Source organism: Equus przewalskii, chromosome 4, assembly GCF_037783145.1.
Source record: "Equus przewalskii isolate Varuska chromosome 4, EquPr2, whole genome shotgun sequence".
NCBI lineage: Eukaryota > Metazoa > Chordata > Mammalia > Perissodactyla > Equidae > Equus > Equus przewalskii.
The window spans coordinates 44,619,155-44,637,098 of record NC_091834.1 but is presented as its reverse complement, the minus strand read 5'-3'; the positions used below and the strand labels follow the sequence as shown (position 1 = coordinate 44,637,098).

At 36.9% G+C, this 17,944-nt stretch overlaps 1 protein-coding gene across 5 annotated transcripts in view; it reads left to right on the top strand.

Moving 5' to 3' along the window:
- Positions 1-17,944, top strand: part of THSD7A (thrombospondin type 1 domain containing 7A) — a 676,621-nt gene that overhangs the window by 641,096 nt on the left and 17,581 nt on the right. For all 5 annotated transcript variants that reach the window (XM_070615793.1, XM_070615794.1, XM_070615795.1 and 2 more), the window contains 7 exons: positions 1,111-1,244; positions 5,653-5,806; positions 7,542-7,686; positions 8,965-9,080; positions 12,584-12,701; positions 12,956-13,101; positions 13,718-13,892. In XM_070615793.1, coding sequence (XP_070471894.1) covers positions 1,111-1,244; positions 5,653-5,806; positions 7,542-7,686; positions 8,965-9,080; positions 12,584-12,701; positions 12,956-13,101; positions 13,718-13,892 — 988 coding nt within the window. The remainder of the gene's footprint in view (positions 1-1,110; positions 1,245-5,652; positions 5,807-7,541; positions 7,687-8,964; positions 9,081-12,583; positions 12,702-12,955; positions 13,102-13,717; positions 13,893-17,944) is intronic.

Sequence of the window (17,944 nt, the reverse complement as noted above, 5' to 3'; positions counted from 1 at the left end):
CTCCAACCACACATATTTTTCATTCCTATTTGGTTGGAAGAGATCCACTTTGTTCACTTTACTTGGGTGTTTAGTCCACTAAAATTTGTGCAAAAGAATGGCTCCAAAAGTTATTTAAGTCTGTGTTTTCTGGAATTAGATAGTTACATAAGACATTCATTTTGTGTAGTTTCTGTGTGAGTGTATGTGTTTGTGTATGTGTAAAATAGGAAATAGAGTTGGATTACTATAGATTTTGAAATGACTTTAAAAGATGTTTTCCTTTAATGGTTGGATCAGCTCTGTTGCAGTGGATTACGGTCCATTTATTTCCCTTTTTAGTTCTTCTTATTGAGGAAAGAACATAATTGTTCACTGTTCTAAAAATCCTGAAACCAAAGACACTACCTCAGACTTGAGGTTGAAAGACTTGAGGCCTTCATGGATACCAGAGAAAGACAATTTACTTTGCTTCAAATGGCCCTCTCTGCTGTCAGCTGTTGCTGTGTGATATGAGACCAGTTTCAGACTTCGTCCAAGCCCTAAATGATTGAGGGTTAGTTTGAAGGCAGCTTTATTTCATATTATTTATATTCTAATTTAGTTTCATATATGGAACACAAAAAAGTATAAATTCTTATTGTTATGTATATTTATTTGGAAAACAGGCCAAATTATATTTATTTGAGAACATCTACTTTTGTATGCTTATTTAATTCATTCATGCATTCATTTAGTCAACAAATCTCTATTGAATGCCTACAATATGAGCACCCTGGGGTAAGTATTGAAGATGCGTAAAACTGTGAACAAGAGAGATGGCCCAGGAAATTGCAATACTGTGGGTACAGTCAGTACAGAGAAGTGTGTAGCACATCTGATGTGGTCCAGCAGGTCAGATCTCCAGCCACAACATAATGGAGCAGCAGAATACAGCACAGCTAGCCCTGCCCTTTACTGCTGGAACTCTCCACAAATTTCTCTATATTCCTCTTTTAGAATGATGAACAACAAAGGAGAGAAATAAAAGTAGCTGAACAAGAATATAACGATTCTTATGATGTAGAGTCTTCCCACGCACTCTCCTCGGGTTCCCTGAGGTGAGATCATTGAGAACTGTGTGTGTTTCAGGTGTATGAGGTCGTCCCTTGCCACAGTGACTGCAGCCAGTACATATGGGTCACAGAGCCGTGGAGCGTCTGTAAGGTGACCTTTGTGAACATGCGGGAAAACTGTGGAGAGGGTGTGCAAACCCGAAAAGTGAGGTAAGGCCAACCTAGTAACAGAGAAGCGAAAGGCACAACCACCTCCCGGTTTCACACATGCCAACGGGAGCGTTCACTCCTCCCGGGTCTCCTGAACACAGTTGCCTTTAGTTTTATTTTTAGGGAATCTGGTTCATGGAAAACTCTAAGGGCATCTGCTTCAAGCAGCACTTTGTCATATTCGACCTTCTGGTTTAGGAAGCTTCACTTCAAGGTGCTCTTGAGGGGGGAGAGCTGTGTGTTAAATGTGAGCTGAACTAATGCAGATTTCCAACCCCAATAACTTATTTCTTAAAGGCCAAATATATTCCTAACAGCTTTTTAATGATAATCTGTTATAAACTCTTGCTCCTCTATAGCAAGTAGCTCACTTTGAGTACACTCAGCTCCTCGAGCAAGCCTGCCCTAAATCCTAATGCCACTCATTTGCTCTTCTGTGGCTGCACTAGCCAGTAGGGTAGCCACTAGCCACATGTGGCTATCTCACTTTAAGTTTAACCTAGTAATTAAAATTAAATGAAATTTAAAATACATTTCCTCAGTCACACCAAACACATTTCAAGTGCTCAATAGCCCTGGGTGGCTGATGGCTATTCTGTTAGCACAGATATAGAATATTCTCATCATCACAGAAAGTTCTGGTGAGCAGTGTTGCTCTGTAGCATCCCAGACACCCCTGATTGTTGTGAAAAGATCCATTTACTAGTGTGTCACCTTTATTAAACTCTATAATTTTCTCCATACTGAGACTCTGTAATAGCTATAGAAATTCCCTAACACCTAATACCAGTTTGATACTCATTAAATTTTGCCAACAGCATCTACATGTGATCCTTAAGGGTTCTAGAACACTGGTAAACAAGGACATATGGTTTTTTAATCCCCATTTTGTAGAGTAGATTCAGAAACACTAAAGAATTTACCAAGAACAAACATCTAGTAAAGAGACAGTGTTGGCATTCAAACCCAAGTCTCTTGTCACTCTTTAGACCAGTTTCTTCTAACCCTGCTAAGTGACACACACAGTAAAGACAAATATGAGAACATCCAGAACTTGACAACTCATGTTGTGAAGAAGCCCATTCTCACCCATGGCCTAACTTTTTCACAGATTTGATTCTATTTGTCAATAGAGAAGTAGAACAAATTAACGTTTGTATCATAAAACCTTGGCACACTATGTATAACTTTGCTTTCAGTAAAAGTAATCTCTATTTCTTTTTTCAAAAGCTCATCTGAACTCTCAAGTTATTTTTCTGAGGAACTTAATAAAGGTAGATGGCAGGGAAGTAAAAAATTGATAGGGACATGGGGAAGAAAAAGACAGAGATTCTGTTTTCCACTATTCCCTTCCAAATTTAAAATGTCTTCTTCAAATTTAAAAATATTTTTCTTGTATTAAGAATTTGATTGGGTTGGGGGATTTGTTAGTAAAAACAAAAAAATTGTAGTAAAGAATTACTCTTCTTTCAGCTTTCCCTTCAACTCTGTACATAGATGTTGCTTATTTTTGCTTTGTGAATAGATAGTCTTAATGTTTCCAAACACATCCTAAACAAGGTAACTTTTCAGGTCAATTTATTTTTTCAGTAAACATCTTGAATGCAGATAGAGAAAAGAGAAGGTCAGTATTGATTGTGATCTCTGATCACGTAATAATGTTCCTATTTGTTACTGATTGAGTAGTACACCTCCCTAACCTTATCCTCTGCTAATTAAGGTCAAAATGTCCTGCTTAGACACGAGCATTGTGTGACCTTTGAGGATAGATACGTCTATAAGAGAGAAGGTTTCAGTTTATCCGATCCCCTGCTTTCTGTAGGAGGATGGTCTGAGTGGTGGAAGTGGTTTGCCCTGGAGGGAAGGGATTTCTTCACTGACATTTTTTTTAGAATTGCCAGCACATAGTGATAATTAAAAAAGACTAATAAAAGATTTGGTTACTTTTATTGTTGCTTTTGAATTCTCTGCAATGTACGCCCTTACTGCCACACCTCTGGTGGGCCTCCAGTCCCCCCTCTGCCTCCAACTTGATTCTCCACTATGTATTTCTGGTACAGTTCACTTTTCTCCCAGCATAATTCCTTTTCCTATGAAAGGAGAAAGGTCAAGAATTTGAAGAAAGCAAGAGAACTTAAACTGACTTCCCTTTGGGCTCAAAACTTGATCCAAATATTTATTCTGTATTCTGGAGTGGTTAAAAAAAAATCGTTAATACCAAATAAAATAAATAAAACAAATAATCTGAATGTTAATAATAAAGGTTTTCTTTTTAGCAATTGTGGCACATTCAAATGATAGAATTCAAATGTAGTCATTAAAAATTATATCTTAGAAAATAGTTATAGATACGTTCATAATGTATTGTTAATTTTTTTCTTAAATGGTGCAAAGAGTGGGTAAAGTTTGCTCCTATTTTATGAAATGAAAATATATGTTTAAATATAATAGTCTGTTAATACTGGTATCTCTGAGTGATATAATTATGTGACTTTTGTTTCTGCTGATTTTCCTAAAATGAATGTTACTTATAAAATAAAAAACAAAAGGAGGAGAAAAGCCTTTGAAAAGGAAGTTGTATGTATGTAACTACATAATAGAGTATTGACCATCTGTCCTTAACTCTGAATCAATAGGTAATTTTGCAAGTTAATCCCTGTACATCGTGTCAGTGCCTACGTAAACGCGATCTTTTCTGAGCGGCAAATCCAACTTTTGAGCATTCAGCTGTCCTGGCTGCTCCATGTCCTCTCAAAGCCACTGCCAGCAGAATAGTTGTTAAAATGCCATTGAAGGAGAACTTTTTCTGGGAAACTAAAATTCTCCCAAAGAAATTTAGAATTTAATTTTTCTTTCAACAATGAAATCAAATAAATATATACCTTTGTGTGTTTCTGTGATTGCTCTTTTATATACTTATCTAATAAAAAAATGCAGAGGTGGATATTTTTATGGGGTTTTTTTCAGGCTACAAACTCAGTTAGGATATGACCAACAGCACAGTTTTCCAGTCTTTGAATACATCCTGTAGGAAAACGACCTTTCTCTTAAATTGGGCAACACTGTATAGAAACGTGTTTCTGCAGTGTAGATTTGTGAAGACGCAATGTCCCTCCTGATTGTAAACCCCTGAAAAAAGTTGAGACCCCAGGTATAATTGCTAATGTAATTCAGCCGACAGTTGAAAACATTGCAGTGGGTTTGAGAGGCTTAAGAGCTCAAGCTTTCCTTTTCATCTCTTGCAACGTAATTCTCTGCCCAAACCCATTAACTTGGTTGACTTCCTCCGAGTTATCGATGAGGGATAAAGTTTTTCTCTTCTACTAGAAAAGTGCCAGGAGAGATTATTAACTAAGGTAAAAGTGAAGTCCGGTACTAGCCACATTAATTAGATTCCCAAGAGATGAGGAAAGAGTCCTTCATGACTGCTTACAGTAGAATGAAATGTAACCAAGTATTTGAATTTATTCTATTAAAAAGAAAAATAACAGAGGCAAGCCCAGTGGTGTAGTGGTAAGTTCATGTGCTCTGCTTCAGTGGCCCAGGGTTTGCAGGTTCAGATCCCAGGTGTGGACCTAGTACCGCTGATCAAGCCACGCTGTGGCAGCATCCCACATAAAATAGAGAAAGATTGGCACAGATGTTAGCTCAGGGACAATATTCCTCAAGAAAAAAAGAGGAGGTTTAACAGCAGGTGTGAGCTCAAGGCCAATCTTCCTCACAAAAAAAACAAAAATAAAAAAGAAGAATTAAAAAATGGTCGTGATGTAGGAAGATCCAAACAACCACATTTAGAGAATTTGTGCTATTGCTGTTATAATTGTCTTTTCACTTCTGGCTTTCTTTTAATATTAGCAGCAGATGGGAGGCTAAATTACTTTTTAAATGACAAAACAATTTGATAATACCGTTGGTTACCTTAGAAAATACATAATGAAGCTTTCTCACTAGGAAATTTCAGTGTGCCTCATTTTCCACCGTATTTAAATCTACCTTCTCTATGAAATCTGCCATTTTCTTCAGAAGAAAAAGATGCATTATATTCCAAAATTGCAACCTTTCTGTGAACCTCTTTGAACCACTCGTTAGTTTCTGCATCGTATATGAGTGCAAATGACCTTCTCCTTTCCGAGGAAGGCTTACAGAGTTTACATACACTCAGTAGATATTATTTTAAAAGATTATGATGATGCATACAAGCACAGGTTTTTAAATCGCACTGAAGCACTACAAGTATTTATGGGAAGCAAAGGTCCTCTCGTCTCCGTGTTTGGAGGATCTTATTCATTAAATTCAAAGCTTCCCTCCTCCCAACCCCATGATGATGGCTTAAGAAGAACCATCTATCCTATGGATTGGCCATTCTAATTGTCCTGGCTCCTTCACTCATTTGGATGTTTTTTTCCAGATGCATGCAGAACACAGCAGATGGCCCTTCTGACCACGTAGACGATTACCTCTGTGACCCAGAAGAGATGCCCCTGGGCTCTAGAGAGTGCCAATTACCATGTCCTGAGGACTGTGTGATATCTGAATGGGGTCCATGGACCAGATGCACTTTGGTGAGATAATTAACCATTTATTAATATAGAGTTTGCTTGGGGCCAGCCCTGTGGCGTAGTAGTTAAGTTCAGCGCACTCTGCTTTGGCAGCCCAGGTCTGTGGGTTCAGATCCCAGGCATGGGCCTACATCACTTCTGAGCACTGCTGTGTCAGTGAACCACATATAAACTGGAGGAAGATTGATGCAGATGTTAGCTCAGGGCTAATCTTCCTCAGCAAAAAGCAAACAAAAACAAAAAACAGAGTTTGCTTAATTCCTTACCACTAAGCTTTAAAGATATCATTAAGAAAATAATAGTTATTAAATTCGTTACCAAATTCATTACCAAAGGAAGGGGTGTTTTTCTTGGCCACTTCATTCTATGACTGTGACATTTAAAATCAGCATTTTGACTCACACTAGAACAGCTTGACCTCTTACAAGCTTTGTATTCCTTCCCCCTTCTCCTAACCCAGCACAAAATGCCTTCAGATTGGCTTATAAATACACAGCATGTTAAAAACTACAGTGGTGATCATGATTCCCTTCAGGTAAAGGGAAAGAGAATTAAGATCTAGTAAAGGTACATTAATGGCGTCAGGTTATTGTCATGCCTTGCTTTTTGCCCAATCCATTTTATTTAAATTGTAGGAATAATCTTTCACACAATGGGGGTACTGAAACAGGAGTATTGACACCAAAATGCCAAAGATCCTGGTAAGAAGGAGAGTAGAAAGAAGAAAGCTGCGTATCAATGAATCTCTTTCCACACACTGACTCTGTGTCTCTTTGGGCCTGGAAAGCCAGCTGAGAGTTTCAAATCACACAAAGCTTCTAGATTTCAACAGCCAGTGGGGGCTCTTCCACACCACCCTGGGAAGAGTCCTTTGAAACAGAACTGGCTGACAATGCAGGAGATTTGGCTTGCCCCTGGGGACCTTCATAAAGCTGTACATTTCAAGATGACCTCAAAAGCGTGGGAAAAATACATCTAATGTGGAATTAATTTGCTGAGATACAGTATAGGACAGTTACAAAGAATTTGTCATGCATGTTTTCAAGGAAAAATTAATTTTCAATCTGTGTTAACATTACTAAGGGTGCTGACTGGTAGCGAACTGTAGGAGCAAAACAGAGCTGGTGGTTGACTGGGATTCAGGTCAAATTGCAATACAGAATCAACTGTTTCATGAGGGTGTGGAAATGCCTTTCTATTCTCATTCCAAGCATCAGATTTGAAATTCCTGCTTCTGTCCTTAGAAACCGAATGTTTTCAGAACGAGACTGTTCCAATAGGGGAATGACAAGCCAGTCTTTTTGAGTACTAAATTATGTTTGTGTGCATATGTGTGTGTGAATTAGGAAAATAAAGGTCACTAACAGCTAGTTATTTAAAGTCGCCTTTAAAACGATTTTTCAGGTCTGAGAGACTATATTAGATGATTGATAGATAATTTCTGTATTAGTGATCTGCAATAATTATCATCATATGTGTGTGTTTGTTTATTTGTGATGTGTGATGTAGCTATTAGTATTTGACACACAGACTCTTAAGCAGCTTATTGCTAGATGGGACATCAAAAACTCATCCAACACCTTGATGTTATAGATGAAGAAACTGAGGCGTAATGAGATTATTCGAGTTAGCCTGTGGCCCAAATGTTCTACCTCCTGCTTCAGTGCTCTCCCTAATATGTTAGTTCTTGTGTGGCTGAATCTTCATCTTTCTGAGGAGCTGTGTTACTCTTTGTCAGCCTTGCAATCAAAGCAGTTTCCGGCAAAGGTCTGCTGATCCCATCAGACAACCTGCTGATGAAGGAAGAGCCTGCCCTGATGCTGTTGAGAAGGAACCCTGTAACCTGAATAAAAACTGCTTCCACTATGACTATAACGTAACAGGTACGTGGAGAGCCATCTTACCATGGAGTTAAGGCCAGATCCCGCGTCTGTCAGCTCAGCAGTGTTCCGAATATTGTTGGTCTCCGTCTATGTGCCTTTGGACATGCTGCTTGCTCCCCGAAAAATAACTCTTTATTAAATGACAGAAATATTTATCTGTTTTACTTTTTAGTAAACATTAAGATATAGAGAATAAAAATATCACACAAACATTAGCCCCTGAGGTAGATAGTGGATAGTCAGTTTATGGAAAGATGTCTTTCTTCTTCAGGAGAAGTTTAAGCACTGTAACACACTGGGACAACAATTCTTTGTGTGGAGGCAGTTCATAAGCATGATTATAAACATGATGGAAAAACAGCAGCAATCTTAAGCTTGCCAAAAAATGTATAAAGAAAATATAAATATTTCAATATTATCAAAAGAACAGATGAAAAAGGATAGATAAGTATTTTTTCAGAAAAAAAAGCTTATTATAAATTCCATTTTTTACCCTACCCCTCATCTCATACCATCAAGGCAAAAACTAGGAAAGAAGAGAGCTTGTGGGCTTATGTGATTTGGGTTAGCACTGAAGATTATTTTGGAATTTTTCCCAAGTAATTTTCACACTGAAACAAACTTCAGAAATTGTACAATAATGCACAGTGATCAGATTGGCTTTTGTTTCTTTTGGTTTTTCTCCTCAATTTACTTTGATGACACAAAGAAATCACAGTTCTCTGGGACATACTATGTTAGCCTGGAAAGAAAGATGAAAGAATTATTTGGCAAAAGACATAAAATAAGAGATTTAAATGAATATGGCCAAAGTGATTTTGAAATAAGCACACATTTTAAAACATTCTGTGTGTGAACAGAAAGTGAAACACAGTATTTTATTTGAATATAACTACACAAAGTACCATCCTTTAAAATTTTGATGATTTTGCTAAAATAAAAATAATGTTAAAACTTAAATTTCTCCTTTTCTTAGGAAAAAGTTTTTAAGTGACATTTGATCTGCGCCAAAGTCACTTTTACAATATCGCCAAACGCCAGCTATCAAGAGTGACATCTGCCTTCAAAAATAATCCCTGTAGCTATGTGCAACCCCAGCAATTCCATTTGACTCCTGATATGTTCAAAGCTGGGACCCATATGCTCTGCATGTGAGGTGATTGATTGTGGGGCTTAGGAAGCAGTTGTGAATTAAATATGGGATTCAGGTCATCAGAGTTTCATTTGAAATCTGTTTCATACACAGCCTTCTGTTCTGATGGGCTCCCTTCCTTTCAGACTGGAGTACATGTCAGCTGAGTGAGAAAGCAGTTTGTGGAAATGGCATTAAAACAAGGATGTTGGATTGTGTTCGAAGTGATGGCAAGTCGGTTGACCTGAAATATTGTGAAGAGGTAAGGGGATGCTGTGTTATATCTTTCGAAAGTAAATTCTCTCCTAATAATTCCAATTCATGCTGAGCCGAGTGACCTGTGCTCCGTGCAGCTCATTGCCAGCAGATGTTTTTCTGCGCTATTCAGAGGTTGCTAAGCATCTTCTTGAAAAGAGACACTGTCCAACACAACTGATTTCTACAGATAATTTCCTGTATTTTGTTCTGCTTGGAGCCCAAAGGTATGCTAATTAGCCTTTTCTCAAAGAAATGCTCGGAGAACAATAAGTAATCAAGGTGAATAAAGGCAATAAATCTTAATCAGACTACTCATCATCTTTTGTAATTTCATGTGAATTTTGTGTTGCCTGGGACACCTGCCAAGATCCATCATTTATTCTCTCTGTTGCTAAACATTGATCGCATGTGGTTTGGTAGCAGATTTTGATATTAAGTTCTAATACCCAGCTGTGCGAGTCTAAATACTGCGGTCTGGATAAGAGAGAGCGTGAAATTCAAACAAAGGAATGGAGCCTGCCATTAGTATTAGTATCCTTTAGGTACAAAGAATTGTAACTGTTAATTTTCCAATTTAAAAAAGTAACATTATTTCTAGATATGACTTTATGAAATGTGAGGAAACATAGCTGTTGGCCTTTCTTAGTTTTCATGAAGCTATGCTTCATGTTGTAATTATTTTTGTCTGATTTCTATACCAAAAGAGTACTCACATTCCTGACAGGTTTTGACTCCTCCTGCATCTGAGGCCCAGTGCGTTAAACATGAACCAAGATAAGCAGATAGATCTGGAACACATGGGGAGGAGCTTGAAACCTCATTAGGGTTCAGTAGACATGATGACTGCAACTTCTGTCCACACATCCTGAGGGTTATTAGAAGCCCACAGTAAATTGTTCCAATTCCTAAGGGAAAACTTGAGACGGCAATGTTTTAATCCATTTGAAATCTTTATTATGTGAACACAATTTAACTTCCTTACATCTCTGTCCATGGAAGAGAGCTCCTAAATGTGCTGAAAACAAGTTGTTCAGTTAATAAAATCCTCTCACTATCATCTTATAACATAACTTAGTCTATTCATACTTTAGATTTAATTAGAAATTTCATACCTGAATCAATCTGGTTTTGAACCTAACAGCATCGAAGTAATATAACTATTATAAAAGTAACATTATTATTAATGAACATTGTTATAGTCATGTATTGGCTGGCGAGCTTTCTGTGATCTACTTTTAGTAGATTAATATGTTTCTTTCTTTGCAAATGCACGTATAAATGCCCTCCTGGGTCAGAGCGAAACCTGCGATGAATAGCTCTGAGAGCTTTCTGAAAGCTAAACCCAAATCTTATAAGACCAGTTTTAAAATATCTCATATGACTACAGGGAAAAGGTGTAATTAGGGCCCTTTATTTCTTAAATTAAATGTGAGTAAAAACTTGAGAAATTACTAATTTTAATTATCCAGAAGACTGGATAAATTTACTCTTATGTACAAGTATTATAACATTTGAATTCTGCGATAACAATTAGGGCTTCAAATCAGAACGTTCATCAAAGCCTGTCTTCAGGGAGAACGGTGCTACTCTGCAGAGCTGGATTAAATAACTCATATCCCATTTTATCCACCCCTATGGATGCTGTAGGATTAAATAATAGCCCTGAGAAAAGCTGGTTATCTTTTTGAACAATGGATTGATGACCTACCTGCTAATCTGTGTGTAAACCCTGCATTCACTTGCAACAGCAGCAGCGAACTCTTACTGTTTCTCTAACAGCCGGAAAGAAAGATGGCATTACCACCCAACAAAGAGGAAAATTAGGGTTAAACCCATCCAGCATTTATGCAGTATTTTTTCTTTGATGTTTTTCAGACATTTATTCACCCGATACCTAGTAACTGGTTTTTCCTTTCCTCTTCTTTGATCCCTGAACAGATTTCCTTGCATTTACTTAGTCACATATGTTTAGATGATGATGATGGATTAGACAGATAGGTAGATAGATAGATATACAGACAGACAGACAGTTAGTTAGATAGATAGATAGAAAAGAGAGAGAGACAATAAATGTAAGGAAAAGAAGTAGTACAGGGTTAAAATGTCTTACTACTGGAGACCCAGAATGTCTGTAAACAGACGTCCTTTTTAACTCTCTAGTGAAATAAATGTCAGTAGTAGTTGAACTCAGTGATTTAAATCCTCTCTCCATGAAACTATTATCTACTGTTAAATGTAAGATCGTTTTTTATCATATCACCTTAAGATTCCTGTTTCAACCTCCCATGATTTTAAGTGACTTTGTAAGACTTTAATTAAGTGATATAGTAAAAGTTTTCATACCAAATACTCATCATCGTCAAGTATTGCTGGTGGAGAATGTAATGGGAGTGCCGGCAGAGGGATGCCATACACAAATCATTGATCTGATCCTCTCTCGGTGGATAATTTAGAGCCAAGAGCTATGCTTGAACCACAACACGACATTTCAGAAAAACTTTCTTTTGCCATCTTCTGCTGTATAAATTAGACACTATAAACTTCTCTTTCATGCAGAAATTAAAAAGGTCTTGAAAATCCCAAGGATTACCCATAAAAAAAATGTATTCCAACAAGCTCTTAAATTTTTCTATTTCAGTGTGACATTGCATCTCAGACTTTTAAAATGTTTGCATATACAGTAGATGGGTTTGAAATCTCATCTTATATTTTAAAAGTAGAATACTTAAATGGTAAGTAGTCAAACTTAATGCCAGTAAAATAGCACAATATTATTATTTGATGTGTGGCTAACACCAAATTAACTGAATCATACCAGAGTTAGCTGCTCAGATCAGTTTTAGAAAAGAAAAGTCTTTGTAAAAAAAAAATAAATAAATGTATATAAAATATTCATAATCAAAAAAATTCTAATGGCCCACATTTCCTTCTGAGAGAGAGAGCTTACTTAAAAACTGCTATTTTATATTATTTCAATACATTACAGCATTAGTTTTGAGTGACAATTTGTCTTTATAACCTTTCCCTTTTGCTTTTCAGTTTAACATGCATGTGTAAAAATAAATAATACCCCAAAGATGCAATTATGGATCTGTATGTTGATAATATTCTTGGTTTTTAACTAATGGAAAATAATCGTGCTTACATTTATTTGTTCCTCATTTGGGGAAATGCAACCAATTTGAAGATTAAATCTACTTTTTTTCAGTGCTTATTGAAGAAGTTCAACAATATATAAGTATATTGAGTAAATGGGCTCCTCCATTCATCCTGTGCCCTTTGCTCCCACTCCCCTGGGTTGAACACTTTATGTTTTTAACAGTGAAGGTGTTTGTCTTGCAGATATCTTTGTATTCTATTATGCATCTTGCTTGTTCTTCCTCTCCTCTCCTCTCATTCCCCTTTGTCTCTCTCCCTCCCTCCCTCCCTCCCTCCCTCCTTCCATCAACAATATATTGTGGTCATGCCTCTGTGTCAGTACAAACAGGTCTACCTCTATCCTTTCAGCTTGGCCTGGAGAAGAACTGGCAGATGAACACATCCTGCGTGGTGGAATGCCCTGTGAACTGTCAGCTTTCCGATTGGTCTCCTTGGTCAGAGTGTTCGCAAACATGTGGCCTCACAGGTTTGTTTGTACCTTAATTAGCATTACGCTAATAGTCAAAGAATGTGAAATAAAATGTCACTCTTGCTTTAAGTCATATCAAGTAATCTTCAAAAAGTTTGAATCAGAGTGTCTTTCTTTCCAAAACATCTGAGCCTTACTTGTTCCTCAGATCTCCTCAAGAAAAGTGTCTGTGATGCCTTCTCCCAACAAGATATATGCTTGCGCAATTATGACGTATCACTGAAGTTGCATCACTTTTGTATCTCTTAAAGGAAAAATGATCCGAAGACGAACAGTGACCCAGCCCTTTCAGGGTGATGGAAGACCATGCCCTGCCCTGATGGAACAGTCCAAGCCTTGCCCAGTGAAGCCCTGTTACCATTGGCAATATGGCCAGTGGTCTCCATGCCAAGTACAGGTATCAAATCTCAGGAAGTCGTATGGAAACGTGTATAGTCCATAACAACGTTTCAATCAACAGTGGACTGCATGTATGACAGTTTTGGAAGATTAGTACCAAATAGCCTAAGTATGTCATAGGCTATACTATCTAGATTTGTGTAAGTACACTCTATGATGTTCACACAAAACCAAAATCGCCTGATGATGCATTTCTCAACACATCACCATTATTAAGCAATATACAACCGTATTCTTTATCTGCAGAGATGATTTCATAAATATTTTTCAGAGCTTACAGATAGCATGTTTCCTCAAAGATTTTAGGTGTGTTGCTATTTCATAGCTGTTTAATTAGTTTTGATAATAAGCACTCCCTGTCCTGTATTGTTAAAATCTTTTGGAGACTGATTCATTTTAATGAAAATTTATTTACCTGTCTTCGGCTAGAAAACAAATAAATTGTTCATTGTGTGCTTTATAGCTAATGCTCTGTAGGACTTCTTCCCTAGGGCTTCAGGTGCTTCTTTCGCTGCTCATAAATCAAATCACTGGTGCGGTGGTGACTGTAAGTGATGAGCTTACTAATGAACTATTTTTCTTTTCCTAATTAGTTATTTCTTCCCCCATTCCAGGATGCCCAGTGTGGTGAAGGGACCAGAACAAGGAACATTTCCTGTGTAGTGAGTGATGGGTCAGCTGAAGATTTTAGCAAAGTGGTGGATGAAGAATTCTGTACTGACATTGAACCTATTATAGATGGCAATAAGAAAATGGTTCTCGAGGAAACCTGTAGCCAGCCTTGCCCAGGTAGCAACAGCAAAACAGAATTCACATTTTGGTCAGTTCTTACCAGGACTAGGGTCAAGGAATGGTTGCAGTTATAGTCTAAGTTAAGGGATGTCAGTCTTCTCATTCAGTAATATCTGTGCCACTGGTAGACACTGTAGTGTGGATGAAGGGGGTAGGCACTGCCTTGTGACCACCAGTTGGGGATGAAGTCCAGGTCTCCCATGTGGCCTCTGTTGACACCCACCCCCTTGGAGTTTTAACATCTACCGGAGATGGCAATTAAGGCCTTAGGCTCATGCTTCACAGGGAAAGTATGAAAGAAAAGTTGAGAAAATAATGATAGAACATGCATCTATTTAGGATTTTCAGAGGAAGAGAATAGAGAATAAGAGAGAGGCAGTGTTCAAACACATCATGGGTAAAGAAAGATTTAAGTCCCTGTAATGGAAGCTTACTTTGGTTTTTAGGTAGAATGAATGACAAATTCATATCTAGATACACTGTAGTTAAAACATAAAATGTAGAAAAGTAGAGAATTAGTAAAGCATTCAGAAAGAAAAAAGCAGATTACTTGCAACTGGAAGACAATCAATTAGAATGATAACAGAATTCTTCTTAGTTACAAAGAAAGCCAAAAGACAATGGGGTATATGCAAAGTGTGATGGAAAATAATCATCAACTTAGATTCTATCCCCAGCTAAATTATCATTCAAGAGTGAGAAAAATAATATTATGGAAGAAAATATTGAAAGAAATCATTCCAATTCAATGTTGGGCACCAGGGGGGCATGCAGTAAAATGTGGACAGCAAATATTGTATATCAAATAGTTTAGAAATAATTGGCAGATAGCGATAAGCTAATATTTAGGAATTTGGGCTTGACGCAAAGAACTTTAGGGTAGATAGAATATCAAAATAAGGTCAATGTCAAGCATGAGCCTAAGGCTTTGAGAAAGATATGAGGCAACAGTTTATTAGTGGACTAGAAAAGACCAAGATTGGAAGTGAATTGCCTATATTTTACCCTCAATTGGAAAATTTTTATTCTCTCAATTTGCTTATAATTACCACCAGAAAATATATATCTCTTTAAGAAATGTGTTACTTCAAATAAGATCTCAAAGGAATAAAAGTAAAGATTTGGTAAACAAACACTGATTGGGCATAAAATAGACTTTCTATATAAAAAGGATATAATTTATGAAAATTTTAAAGATGGATAATTTACATATTTTCAAAAAAAATTAAGTGGGATTAAGTCCCTAAAAGCTGGGAAAGCTGACAATGTGGGTTGCTCATTCATTCACTCATCAATTTACTCATTCTTTAGTAAGTAAATTATTTGAGGTGATAATAATGTTAGTTCTTATAGTTTATTATTAAAATGAATGGAATAAAACTGAACAAAACAGTAAGTAAAATAACCCCTGATACTTTGAACTATTTGCTAAACTTTGAGGACATTCCTCACTGAATATATTCAACTGTAGTAATCATTACATTAATATTTTCATCTACTTCAGGTTAATAAATAAATTTTTTTTTTTTAAATCTGCCTTTCTAGACCTACACAAACTGTTGCTGCTTAGACATTCCCACACCTGTTGATGATAACCTCTTCCTTATCCAGCAATTCCCCTGTCCCATTTCCTGCTCTCCCACCTGGTCTGATTTCAGTCCAGATCTCACACACAACCCGATTTAGTACAATCCTTTTGGATCACAGCAGACCAAGGCTGAGGCTGTGGCAGCAGGTGAGGCCTCTGGACAGGGCCAATGTCTGGACCTTTGGGCTTTGAGGTGCTGAATAGCCACATAGTGAGCAAAAGTTGACCAAAGCTAAGAGTTGGAAGACCTACCTATTCCAAAACCAAATCTCCAGTGCAAATAATAGGATCGTTGTGACACCCATGACATTGAACAGAACTGGCATCCTTGCCAGACATCGGTGTATACTTCACTGTGGAGTCTCCCCACTTGTTTTCATTATACTTCCTGCAGCACCATCACCCATTCGTTTGACTATTATTTGTCAAGTATTACTGTAGGCCAGGTAGGGGCTCAAGGTTGGAGATACAGTGGGAGACAAACACACCCTGTCCTCATAGAGTTTACCTCTTAATGGAAGAGACAGTTGCTAATCCAATAGCAACATAAATAAACATAAGATTGAAATCTGCAGTAAGTGATGTGAAGGAAAACTACAAGATCCATAGTAACATAAAACAGGGCAAACACACCATTCCAATTAAAGAAATTACAAAGCCAAGAGGAAGCTGTTCTTCTAAGTTACTATCTGTTCATTTCTGTTCCTCTCTTGCTAGTTTTCTCCAATGATGGGTTTTGAAGGCTAGCAATATTGAGCTAATAAGCTGTAAAGAGTAAAACACTGAAGTAGGAAATGCATTTCATACACTTAATTGTTATATCTCTGGTAGGCATAGTGTAGTTTTGTTATTACAATGGTTTAAATGGTCAAAATATGAAAGTATGTTTAGTACAAGGCAATGCCTTGCTCTCATTTTCTGTTATTAAATCTTTGAAGCCTGACATGGATTATTTGCGGGTGATAATTATATAATTCACAGACTACCATTAAAAGATTTATTGAGTTTTGTTGCAAAATACACTATGTCAAGTGATATCAGCACAGAGGTAAAGCCTGCTACTAAAAAGGTCTGTTTTATTTCCCTGTAGTTTGTAAACACTGTGGTGAAGTTATATTAAATTCTTATTGACAAGAATTTTTTATTTCAATTTTAATAGTGTCTCTGGCATAATTAAAAACTGAGTAACCCAAAAGTAGGATAGAAATGTTTCTAAAACTTTTTTACACTACCTAAAACTTCTTACTAGTTATTTTTTTCCTTAACACTTCTAAAATTTACTAGAATTTTCTGTACTTCTGGATGACATTAAATAGAGTAATCACGACATACTATAATAAAGATCTACAAAAATCACTCCACTTTACTATTATGCATGTATCTGTTAGTCAATAATTCGTGTCTTGCCAAGATTTCCTCATCGTGGCACAAAAAGCTTTTTCATTAATCAGTCTCCAGGCAACTTTGTGCTAATATTAAGCATAATAAAAGGCAATATGAATTATTCAAGTGATATGGCTAGAATAGTTAAAATGGTAAGAACCCCTTAGATTTGTCTCTTTCATAATTTGCTCTATCTTCTGATCAGTATCACGAAGCAGTCAGTCCTGAAGAATGGATGAGTATGGGAAAGGCATATTTCACTAAATCTTCCCTCTTCTCAAAATGATGTTGATGTTGAACTCATGATACACTGTGGCCCAGCAATTCCACTCCTAGGTATACACCTAATAGAAATGCATAAATAAGTTCACCAGAAGACTCGTACTAAAATGTTCACAACAGCAGTATTCATAATAGGAAAAATTTGCGGCTCCCCACATGCCCATCAATAGTCGAATGGATATCTAAATTGTGGTACATTCATACAGTAAAGTATAGCAGTAAGAATGAACAGAGTAGAACTACATAAATATATGATGGATCTCACAAACAAACAAAAACAAGTGAAAGAAATCAGATATTAAAAATATGTACATATGGTACAGTTCAATATATAACATGAGGGGGGTTGTGAGATTCTGAGAATACTCTGTGGCTTGATTTGGATGTTGGTTGCATGGGTATGTAATCAGATTGTGAAAATTCAGCATTTATGATATGTGATCATTTTGCATGTATATTACTCTTCAATAAATGATTGAAAAAAGGGGAAGTTGATTGAAGATGTTGATCAGATGAAATGACAAGCATTATTGGCACTGCTGCAGCTGCTCAGTTGGCTGTCTTGCCTCCGTGCCTCTGAGAAGAAATAGAAATAAAACATAAATGCCAGCTTTCTCAGCCTTAGACTTCAAGTTCTTTTGAAATTCTGACTACCTAGGAGACAAGTTTTACATATATTTAGATTTTCATTAAACAGTACCAAGTGCTTAATAAACCTCTTTACAGTGACAATGACAGCGTGCTGGTAAGTTTTAACCAAGTATTTGTTGTCTCTTAAGAGGAGGTGAATCATAAT